General features: G+C 49.0%; 3 protein-coding genes across 3 annotated transcripts; 2 read left to right on the plus strand and 1 right to left on the minus strand.

Annotated features, from left to right (window-relative positions):
- The first annotated feature begins 639 nt into the window (after nucleotides 1-639).
- ASPSYDRAFT_304004 (putative C6 finger domain protein) lies at nucleotides 640-4,281 on the plus strand. The gene is made up of 6 exons (XM_040844777.1): nucleotides 640-1,522; nucleotides 1,618-1,730; nucleotides 1,783-2,027; nucleotides 2,088-2,274; nucleotides 2,330-2,919; nucleotides 2,976-4,281. The coding sequence occupies exons 1-6, from the start codon at nucleotides 1,112-1,114 to the stop codon at nucleotides 3,851-3,853; spliced, it is 2,424 nt and encodes an 807-aa protein (XP_040708160.1). The 5' UTR covers nucleotides 640-1,111; the 3' UTR covers nucleotides 3,854-4,281.
- A 159-nt stretch (nucleotides 4,282-4,440) lies between these two features.
- Nucleotides 4,441-6,067, minus strand: ASPSYDRAFT_192657 (uncharacterized protein; the record flags this gene model as incomplete). Its single annotated transcript, XM_040843664.1, has 5 exons — nucleotides 5,803-6,067; nucleotides 5,601-5,738; nucleotides 5,275-5,554; nucleotides 4,928-5,227; nucleotides 4,441-4,808 (listed from the first exon to the last, which is right to left on the minus strand). The coding sequence occupies exons 1-5, from the start codon at nucleotides 6,022-6,024 to the stop codon at nucleotides 4,441-4,443; spliced, it is 1,308 nt and encodes a 435-aa protein (XP_040708161.1). The 5' UTR covers nucleotides 6,025-6,067.
- A 959-nt stretch (nucleotides 6,068-7,026) lies between these two features.
- ASPSYDRAFT_84370 (putative chromatin remodeling complex subunit (Rsc9)) lies at nucleotides 7,027-9,382 on the plus strand (the record flags this gene model as incomplete). The annotated part of the gene is made up of 3 exons (XM_040851337.1): nucleotides 7,027-7,060; nucleotides 7,128-7,457; nucleotides 7,527-9,382. The coding sequence occupies 3 exons, from the start codon at nucleotides 7,027-7,029 to the stop codon at nucleotides 9,380-9,382; spliced, it is 2,220 nt and encodes a 739-aa protein (XP_040708162.1).
- Nucleotides 9,383-11,270: the final 1,888 nt, after the last annotated feature.

Raw genomic sequence — 11,270 nt, forward strand, 5'->3', positions numbered from 1 at the left:
GTGTCTCATTTCCGACAACTTCTCTGGATGGAGTAGATCGCCATCCTTGGATGTAAGGCAGTGCCGTGGTATTTGAAGAAAAGAAATGGCTATTGCTGCTAGCAACCGGTAACTGAACTGGGTAAATGGTCTTGACCTTTTTTTCTACCGAAAGGACATCATCCATGTTCTGTGAAATGTATTGTTGGCTATCGGTGTAAACTCTCCTATCCTAGATGTAGCCCTGCATCGGCCCTCCAAAATCTAGTTCAATTGCCCTCTTAGCTATTAGTTGCCGTGTTCGATCGGGATTAATATTATTTATTAACACGAGTATTGAATGTAGAAATTTCCCCAAAATGGTTGTTTAAATATGTATTGAAAATTTCTGGGTGGCCTGTGCTACGCAATACGTAAATGTATATCGGGCATTCACAAATGATACCAAAATAACACCAGCGATAGCGACATGTCTAAATTCAGCCAAGTAAACGACGGGAGAACTCAGTCAGGAACTATCTTTTTATTACTTCGAATGGGTTGCTGGTGAAGGAGTCATTGTTACGCGCGATGCAGGTGTGATGCTGAGGAATGTGATTTCCGTCAATTGCTTCACATACAGACGCAGGGAGGTCATGCCAAGCAACGGCGAGCGACCGCAGCCTCGAATCATCACAAATTGAGGCAGACGACGCAGACCGAATTCTCCAAGAGCACGCATCCAGCTCTTCTGGCACCCGAGACAGGCTGAAGTTCTGGGCGCTGGCCCGTCAGTAGGGAAATAGTATTAATCCGTCGCTGGACGCAGAAACAAAAAGCCGGGCCTCCGCGTCGGCGCGATCATCGTGAATCTATATCAGCATCCAAGTCGTCTCCAGGATTGATGCGCTCTGCTTTCCAGTATCGAGTCGCGCGACAATGTTTGCTGTGTCCTCCTCACCACGCCGAGGACACTCGGCGCTAGCCCCTTCAAATGTCCCCCGCCCAAGTAATTCTTAGCCTGTAAAACCTTGCCTGCTGGCCTCGCGTTTTCTCCGTCCTCCAACTCCCTCTGCTTTCCTTCCATCATCCGGAGCCTCGCTCCCCCATCAACCACCATCTCGTACGCGCGTTTTTATCGCGTCTAGCTACAATGAATTCTCGCGAGCACTCTGATATGCCTCCGGCCCCATCCTACCCGTCGCCCAATGCCGCGCAGATGGGTCAGGGTACTATGCAATACTACACAAACCGCCAGTTGACGACCGACGAGCTCTTATCCGCTGAGCTTTCGCGCGAAACCTCCGCCCCTGGCATCAATGACGGCTCGAGTAACGGCGTCCACCACGGCCAGTCCATGGTGTTGGGCTCGTCGAATGCTGGTGGCGCTGACATTGGTCGTCCTTCCTCTCCAGATCAACATCAGCAGCAGCACATGCTCCCATTCCCGCCGAGCCAGCAAGTTGGTGTCGACCCAAACCATGATTTAAGCTACGGGGATCAGAGCGCTAGGAGGAAGAGAACAAAGATATCCAGGGCTTGCGATGAGTGCAGGCGCAAAAAGGTATTCTTGTCGGGTTTGTTGTTTTTATTATTTTTTTGGAAGTCCCTCGACGCGACAGACCGTGTACCTATGATCTAACACAACTCTTCATCCAGGTCCGTTGCGATGCGAGCTCAGAATCCGGAGTCGAAACCTGTTCGAATTGTCGCCGCCTGGGTGTCGTTTGCCAGTTTAGTCGCGTTCCGATGAAGCGTGGACCGAGTAAAGGGTAAGGCGTGGGTTAACCCCCAAGGTGATCACCGGGCTTACATCTGAATCAGATACATCAAGGAACTTGCGGAGCGTTTGCATACCCTCGAGAGCCAGATGCAGCCTGCAATGGTTCATCCGGACATGCCGTACCAGCCTATGAACGACGCCCCGTCTCCACGAGCGTACCAGGACTTTTCATCGCCAATGGACACTGGCGGCATCGGTCGCAAGAGAACATACTCTGTATTTGATGGCCTGCCCAGTTCCTCAATCGCTCAGCCCCAATTCAATTCGCGCTCTCAGAATGCATTCGGTTAGTCTGAGCGAGCCTTCATCCCATGCCACCACGAGTTCCCACCGCTAATTTCACTAGATGCTGGCGAAAATTCGACAGATCCATTCAACTCTGCAGTCGTCACCGGCTCGGCGCCAAAACCTGGAAACCTCTTTTGGGCGACAGGTAACGATGGCGACCTTCCTGCAGGGCTGGAGATTCCCGACATTCCAAAGCATGAAGAAGACATGACACAATTAAGTGTGGATGAGGGAGCTCTTGATGCGTAAGTCTGACATTTCCCCTGAAATACAGTATTCAGAGTCGCTGACCGCACATAGTTACTATGAGAAGGTTCACCCGATTCTTCCCATACTGCCAAATACAAAGGATCGGCTGCTGGGGCTTCTTCATCAATGCAGCCGCGAGGTCCAGGAAATATTTCTCTACAGCTTGTATACTTTGACGCGGGTCAACATTGATCGCGTGGCGAGCACATTTGAGAGGGTTACGTCCTATGACAATGCCCAAGACCTTCTCTTATACTATACTCGACAACCAGCGCTGGTCCGCTCAACAGGTGTCAACTTGATATGGCTCCAGAGCACACTCCTCATGATCCTCGACTGTGATTCGCGAGGGCCTGACAACTTCGTGCTGAAGGATGGCATCCCGAAGCAGACGCTGATCCAGTCTGCGGCCAAACTCGGTTCGGATTTGGCGAAGGCTGTGGGCCAGTTGAAGGCCAAACGAGCCTCAGATCCTGACGTTGACTCAGAAGCGAACCTCGTTAGGAGAAGCTGGGTGTCACTGGCAATTCTAACGCGCTGGTACGCAGTCAGTGTCGCTGACCCTAGCGCCCTCGGGACACATGAAATAGGCGGGCGCGAGGATGAAAGAGTGCTTGGTTCCGTGGCAGCAGGAGTTGCTTGTATGTTTATCCACATCGGTTCTTTGCGCAATAAAATGCTAACAAATTACCTATAGCATACTCCACCTTCCTGAGCGAAATTGTTACGCTGGCTATAGCTGAACCTAACGTCTGCCAGTCTAACACTGGCATTGGACGGGTGATTTCCGCCAATCTAGCAGGCTCTCTTGAACGTCTCTCCGGGCTTGATGATTTCCAGGGAACTTCAGAGGGTCAAGTGAATGGCTCGTCTCATAGCTTCATTGAGAGCTTACAGAATCAACTTTACTGGACCACGCGACTGCTAATCAAGCGACACATCTTTGTCTACAGCCCGTACGAAATCATATTCAGCGCCGGAGAGGTTATTAATGAACTTCACAAGGCAAGCCTGCAATCTCGTCAAACAACCCCCTTCGATCTCCACAGTTTAGCATTGGCGACAATGACTCTCTTGGAAGCATCTGTCCTTCCAGAGTACTCGAATGAATGCTGGGAAGCTTTAGGGAGGGTCGAAGATATCCTCGACCACCGCGAAAAGCGCTCGCTGGAGGCTTCAGAATTCGGCGACATCTTCCATACCGAAAGTTGGGATGCTAAGATCCGCCTCTTCCTGGAATGGAGGCGCACAAAATCCCAAGAGACTCAGCTCCATGACCCGAACCTGGGCAAGATTGGCTCTACAGCGCCCCCCGTTGTCGGCCCGAATGAGCAGCGCTCTTTACAGCACCTTGCGGATCTTGCTGTTGGCGCTGAGGGCACAGTGGCAGTGAATGCATCGCCCCCACCTCCCTCTGCCATTCCATCGGGCGAGAACCATAACATAACTGCTACATCGCCAAACCTCGCTTCATCTTTGCCGCCACAGGGCCGAATAGTGGTCGATTTCACCTTATTGACAAAGGAGGGTTACCTTAATGTTTTCTCTGGTTTGATTTATCGTCGATCTCGTTAGGTTCCTTGTTTATTTTCTTCACCGTCTGGACAAAATTGACACTCGTCTTCTGTTTCCACTTCCAGGCATCAGAAATAATTGTGCTTTTTATCAAGTTCTCTAGGTGTCTCCTCTCAGGAGTCCTAGCAAACACAGGGGAATCTCCTCTTTCTTCCCTTGCTACGGCAGGGTCAGCTTCTTGTTATGTATTCTAGTTGTTGAATAATTCGGGGTTTCGCGACCTGTACTTGACTGCAGCATGAGATTTGGCCACTACGGCGAAGCACAGGGTACTGTTTAAATTGGTGTTAAATTACAATGCATCTTCATTCAGTGAACTTTTGTCTCCATATAACGCCTTGACAGAATCGAAACCCCCCTATAACGGCATTGAAGAAAACATGTTGGGGCGCTGTAGAAATCACAAACGCAACGAATAATGTTTGGTATCTTTTTCAAATGTTTTCCTCCACATGAAGCAAGCATCAAATAATAAAACAACAAATAATGTGACGATGAAACTGCTCATATCGTCTATAATATCCTTCCACAGGGTCCTTCTCTAGCTGGCGCGCTCATTGACGCGTGATGTTCTGGATCATTCCTATTTACTTTCCCACCGCAAACCGCGTCCAAATCCCTTCCACATCTACACAAAGTCGTAGAAAGTTGTCGTCTTCAAGATGCTCACAGATCCAGTTCTCAAGTGCCGCGGTTCGTTCCTTGGTAGGGTTGGAAATGTAGTTGGCTAAGTCTGCTTGTGTGGGAAGGAGCGGCGGTGCTTTATTTGCGACTGGGGTCTCGTGCGTGGGGATTGTTGCTGTTGTTGATGCTGAAGTGGATTCTTGGTTTCGGAGGTTTGTGATAGCTGTTGAAGATGGTGATGGCGGCGGTGATGTTGTGCCAGCACAAGATGCCTTGCTTTTTCTGTTTTGGGGTTTCGCCTGTTTGCCCTTTGTGGCTCGCGATCCTCCTCCTTTTCTGGAGCTTGGGGTTTTGGATGGGATCTCTGTGGCTTTTGCGAAAGACGATATTTTAGTTAGTATATAAGATATATTCAAAATGATATATTTTAACTGCTCGGAGGGCAATTACCGGCTTTAGATATTTTGGGAGAGGCATTATCTGGTGAGTTTGAAGCTAGCCGACTTCTTTTTGCGGATGAAGTAGAAAATGGCAGCACTCTCTTAGGGGGTAGTTCTAGTAAATGGTGGCCCGTGGAAGTGCTCGGTGGTTTGAACTCGCCTGGCCCTGGATGAAGGCTGGCTAGAGGTACGCCTCCTGCCGAGAACGTGGCATCAATCGATGACCCATGGCTGCTACTCAGGGTGCTGAATGCACGACTAGTGCCGCCTAGAGCTGTAGAGACTGAAGAAGAGGATGATACGGCTGCGTCTATAGTGTTAATATACCTTCGTCGACATGAGTCTTTGGATGGATACCTTGTGGAGCGTCGGTGAAAACACTAGAGGAAGAGGTTGGCCTGTAGGACGGGAAGATACTTGTATTTGACGTAGGTACTCTATTTATAGCCGGATGGTTACTTTGTAGACCTAAGCCAGTGCTGATGTGCCCCAGGGTCGAAAGTGATGAAACAGGCCTGCTCATCGGCCGAACAGAACTGACGTTTGATTCCGAGAAAGGGCAGTTGATTTCGCTTAGGATAGCTAGCGCTGAGTAGAAGTCTCGGTCAGATGAAAACTTGATTTGAAAGCGCCGCACCTGCAAACTGTTAGTGAAATATCGTTGCTCACTTAGCTTGACTCACGAATCCGGGACTTTGGGGATATTTGACAGCGAGACAAGGAAGTTTCACGACAACCGCAAAACCTGGTTTTGGATTATCTTTCGCCGGGCGAGTCTGGTCTTCAAAATCCTTCATGAGATCTGTCATAGCTACTTGTTCCTATTGACAATGTTTAAGCATTCATATATATATTGCAGAAAGATTGGGTGGCCAATTTCCTTACCAATGTCTCCTGGTTTTTGCAGACACTGAACAGAACTTTTTTGGACGAGAAAATCACATATTTTTCAAAAATCCCGATAATATCGCCGTTTCCGAAGACATGGCTCCAAGTAATTGGCCCTCTATGATTGATAGAAGTGGTAGCATAAGAGAACTTGGCGAGCTGGAAACGAGCCAATGTCGCAGGCCCTGGAGCTTGCTGAGACTGGGAAAGGCGATGCATGATAAAAAGTAACCATACTACACAAAGAGTTGCATGGGACAATGCTACCCAACTCATTGAATGATGCTTAAAGACGGCAGGTTCCATCGTGGGTTGGATGGTGTTTGCTCTAATCGAATCCGTCCAAGTCGGCAGGTGACCTCAGCGCATTGGGTGCACGCTCCCGCCATTATTGCAGGTATACAGATTTCCTAGTGTATTCTAACTTTGGCATTATCTTAAAAACCCGTCAATTGATTATAGGAACCAGAGCTTAACAATTGCCCAATTTCCGATTCCATACTTCGTATCTGTTACCTGTTGTAGTAAGTGTTTTCCTTACTGCCTCAGGCATAATATAAGCAAACGGAGCAAACCCGGAAGTGTAGATAATCCGAGCTCGCGCCTGAGGCCAGGGCTGGAAGCAGCAGCGCGGACTTTTTGCCTGGAAGACGCCAGGACCGATCGATCGCAGGATCAAGCTGGTTGTCCGCAACCAAAAGTATTGACCTCCGTCCGAGCTTTTCTTGTCGCTAACGAGCCTTGTTATTTTGCGCCTGTCACCCTCCTTGAATTTCCGCGTGATTTGTCCTCTCCGGCTACTGTGACCGGAATCGCAACCTCGTCCTTGTCTCGCGATAGCTTAGAACCGCGCCGAGCTCATTGATTACTTGCGGCCGACTTCATCGCCTCTAGCATTAAACATCATCACTACCGAGACGACGCACGAGATAGTCCCCCGACCGGGATCTCGAAGTACAACGAAATAGGCGGGACCACGGAATTACCTGGCTGCTCGTACGCGTGCAATTGAAGGGCGATCAGCAACTACCCAGCCCTAAAGCCGAGAACTACCTACAGTTTGGCTGTCGAGGAAGATTTCCCAGTGAAACGAACGGCCACGCCTCTTTTGATCGTATTCGGTGTCACGAATCGACGCGAAAAGGAGGAGGTGATTACTGCAGAATTGAATTTACGCAGCTCACAATCGTGGAATCGTGAAGGTGCTACGTTGAGCTCAAAATGAGTGCTCAAACTCCCCGTACCTCCCTAAGACGTAAGAAATATATTCGGAATTCTTCCTGTATATGATTTGTTTGCTAACGTCATGTTGCTCTTTGTAGAGGGTCTGCGACAAGCCCCCAAAGTTAACCAACCCTTTATCCCTGACACCGCGCCGGTACGCCGCTCACAAATGCATGGAAACCAATCTCCACAGCCAACAACCATGTCCCATACGCATTCGATGTCTCCTGCAAATCCAGACAGCCCTCATATTTCGAGCGAAAATTGGGAGGGAAAAGAGTATAAAGTCCCCATGTCCACGCGTGATGTGTGGACTCCTGGAAACCGACCAAGTTTATTCAGCGGGTCTCTGGAAAGAGCCAAGGCAGTGCGACATGCGGACTTCTATGATCCTTACTTCCCTCTCAGATTTATTGAAGTCCCAAAGTGTAAGTGGATTGATGGGCTTGTTCTTTTATACTTCCGGGTTCTCTCGACAGATGGCTGACACTAAATAGCGGACCATATCTACAAACGTGCTCACTATGGCTTACAATCAGGGATTCCGGACGAAGTTGATTTTGCCCTGTATCATCTTGTTCAAATATCGAATCAGCGAGGGGATAAATTCAAATTTGAGGGCTTTCCTTTGCTCGCGGAGAATTTGATGGAAAAGGCCATCGAGATCTCAGTCCTCTGCACTGGAGTCAAATGGGAACTTCAGTACGATTTTCGGCAAGGCACAGATCGCATTAACGTCCTCAATGCATTACACGGCACTCGCGACGTTCTAGACAGGATCAAAAAGATTCCAGTGACATTACCTGATGACTCCTTGGAGACGTATGAATTCAATCATCGCCTCCGGAATGTCAAAGAAGCGACCCTCATCCTTAGAAACATGGTCCTTCTAAAAGACAATGCACTATACATCACGGGCTCTGCCCTCGGGCTGTTAAGAGACTTTCTAGTGGTCATGATTAACATTCCGGATCAGCCACGGCTGAATGAACTCAAAAACGACGCTCTTGATATTGCGGAGGAGGTGACCAAGCTCATGAGAACTGACCCCGAGGATCCCCTGTGGATATCATTGCTCAACTGCCTCGATTCCCCCGACCGAGCCCATGTTGTTCGTGCGCTTTGGGCTCTGACACATTTCTCTACCGAGTTAGATGACTCAGAAGCAAATCGCGCAATGGAAAGTATACCGAGAGAATCCTTACAGCAGCTGTATTTACTCACATTGATGGACATGGATAAGGACGTTTTGAGTGGTGCACTTGACTTCTGGTATCAGTACACCCTTTCTCGTGAGAACATCGAGACTATGATGGACGTCTTCAACTTCCGGACTATTTTCATCCCCCGAATGATTGCACTATTGACACACGAGGGACGGCCGAGCAAGAGAGAAACTGTGTTGCAGGAGGAGAAGGTCGCACCACCCCCAGCCGAAATCCCACGCATTCCTCCAGAACTACTGAAGGATCTGATGGACCTGTCTGAACCAGAACGTAGCTCACGCTGGCTGCGCTGCTGTTTCGTTGAGGATGCGGAGTGCGAGATTACACAGATAGCGCTCTGGCAGGCGTACCAAAGCCGCTTTGCTGACCCTCGCGTTCCTGGCGGTGGTGTTCTCCCTGCCGCAGAGTTCATCAAAAATGTCAGCACTACATTTACAAATGCTCAAGCACAGGTAATCAATGGGCCTGGTTCATCAACGAGGTTTATAATTAAAGGGATCAGACCTTTGGAAACCGCATATACATTCCAAGGATTCCCTTACACCTATTGCAAATGGCAGGATAATACAAAACCCGCGAAGACCTGCCAACGCGCCTTCACCTCGCCGACCGACCTTCGCAACCATGTCTTCTCGGACCACATGGACCTTAAACCGACCGAAACACCTGGACAGTATAATCTGGACAATGCTGAAACGTCGGTTCACACTTGTTTGTGGGACAACTGCGCCAAATTCCGCTCATCTGGTCCTAGCGCAAACACTGCTATGGTCGCAGGCCATGTCTCTTCTCATCTTCCCGAAGACCGGCCTGCAGACGCCGAAGCTCCCAGCTCTAAGCGCGCCGTGCTCCAGGAACGCATTGTGCGGAAGTGGTTCTACATGGATACACCTGTCAGTGAGCGTGGAGAGCCTGTTGGTGTCGCATACAAGGCTGCCCTTGTACTGCGCAACCTGGCTCGTAATCTACCCAACGGTATTGCCCCGGGTTTCAACGGGCTTTCTTGGAAGAAGGCTTCTTTCCTCAGCCACCGTCCCAAGGTTATTGAAGTATGGGACCGCAACAGGTCGCTGCGCAAGGAACTTACTGAATTAATCATGATCTTAGAGAAGGAGGAATATTATTGAAGGGAACCACCCGCTACAGAAAGCTAACATCAGAGCTCCCTTTTCCTCACCTTTGCTATATTCTGTACAAATACCCTGGATTATTACCATTATCTCCATAATTCCTTACACGGTTTTTTTTCGCACTTCAAAAAGATCTTAGTGAGTTTTTCTTGATGTTGTTTTAACCTCTTGATTATTGCAATAGCTATGTGGCGTCTGGGCAAAGGGGGTAGAATGGGGCTCGGCTTATTGGTTAATTGCGACTTTTTTTAACCCTTTGTAACTCGCGTCGCAGTCTTCCTGTTTGCGTTATGGACAGATGTACGGAGAATCATAGGGGACATATCAATTCAATTGACAACCTCTAGACTGTATCCACCGTAGCTGATTGATTAACTAGTTGATTTATACGTTAGTTAAACCCCCAGATACTAACCCCTAATAGTTGGTAACTACTCCGTACTAACTAGTAGTTACAATGACTGATTGAGTCAATAATAAAACGGGATCTCAGTGATTTAGTGACTTTTAGTGTTTGGCTGGAGCAGTTGAATTTTGCCACTGAAATGTGGATAGCGAAGGGTCATGATATGGAGTTCAGCAGAAAGGGAGGGGTCAGGAAGATGAGTTTATGCTGCATGCTCCTTGGAAGAATTATGAATAATAATAAGAATAATAAAATAATACACTGGTGTTCATCCACAGTCCACACTTTCAACTTGAGGACTAACAGCGCGGCGGTTCGCCAGTTTGGTGTATCGACCGTCAAAATTTAGTGCAACGCTAGTTGGTATATTTAAGTTCGACTTTGACAGTTCGTCACATTTGCCTCTTTAGGGGCCTCGCCCGATGATTTGATCGTCGTAGATTCCGAATCCTTGGAACGTTGAACACGAGGCGTATTAAGCCCCGACCCCGGGCCGCTCTGACTGGTCACTGGAGAGTTGAGGACTCGAGGATCATAGCTCCGTGAAGATTAATTAATAATTACTGATCTTCGTTGGTTAGGGCATATTGGCATTTGGCAATGATCTCCTTCGTCTGTGTTGCACGTGTCGGACGCAGAAAGTTCCCACGGCGCGACTCAGGCTGAGACTTGAGAGGAATCGGCTGTGGCAGCTTATGTCTTGTAAGTTGAGTTTGTGAGTATTGGCTCACTGGGCCTGTGAGATTCGGGTGCCCATCCATCCGTGATGGGTTGAAGTGCAGGCCCTATACTGTAGGTGTACACTCACAGGGCAGAATTAGCCATCGTGGTCCTGCATGGATGATCGCTCGATCACGCTAGGTCGATGCAAATGGCGATTGAGCGATCTTCTTTGACTCGTGGAGACCGAGTTTTGACCGATGAGAAACCTAGATAACTCATTGATAGCAGCCTTTTGAAGGACTTGAAATTGTTATCCGGAGGACGTAGCAAGGATGGGAGCAGGAGTAGAAAACACGGAGAAGCGTAGGAGTTTGAGACTCGGGTGATGGTGAAACTAGGATGCCTCAGGAACCAGGGACGCGATTTGGGCTCGCTTCAATTCTGTTCTCTGCGCGTCACTCTCAGTTCCTCTCCACTTTCCGTCCCTCCAGTTCCTGTCTTCCAGCATTCCACATTCAAAACTACATCAAAGAGTTCGAAGACTTGCCAGCACATCTGCAGCTCTCTGCATTAGTGCTACCGCAATCGGATCGTCCCATCTGACACAGCAAATAATCGAACAGTCGGTGAATAACGACAACCACAGCCCAGGCCAAGTTCAGGGGTTCCAACTTCCAAGCCTCCAACACGAGGCAGCGCCCGCCGTTCGCCTCGCGGCCGCGGAGTCGGAGAGCACCTGCCTGCATAATGGAGACTGTGGGTTGGCGGAGTGCGGAATTGTATTCGTGCCCTCAGAGAGATCGACGCCACTAAGCC

Source organism: Aspergillus sydowii (assembly GCF_001890705.1).
Source record: "Aspergillus sydowii CBS 593.65 unplaced genomic scaffold ASPSYscaffold_1, whole genome shotgun sequence".
Lineage (NCBI taxonomy): Eukaryota > Fungi > Ascomycota > Eurotiomycetes > Eurotiales > Aspergillaceae > Aspergillus > Aspergillus sydowii.

Excerpts from the sequence above, each read along its gene's own strand:
- ASPSYDRAFT_304004 (XM_040844777.1), top strand. The coding sequence starts at position 1,112 with ATGAATTCTCGCGAGCACTCTGATATGCCTCCGGCCCCATCCTACCCG. Across the intron at positions 1,523-1,617 it reads ATGAGTGCAGGCGCAAAAAG|GTCCGTTGCGATGCGAGCTC; the intron begins GTATTCTTGTCG and ends CTCTTCATCCAG. Across the intron at positions 2,920-2,975 it reads CGTGGCAGCAGGAGTTGCTT|CATACTCCACCTTCCTGAGC; the intron begins GTATGTTTATCC and ends AATTACCTATAG.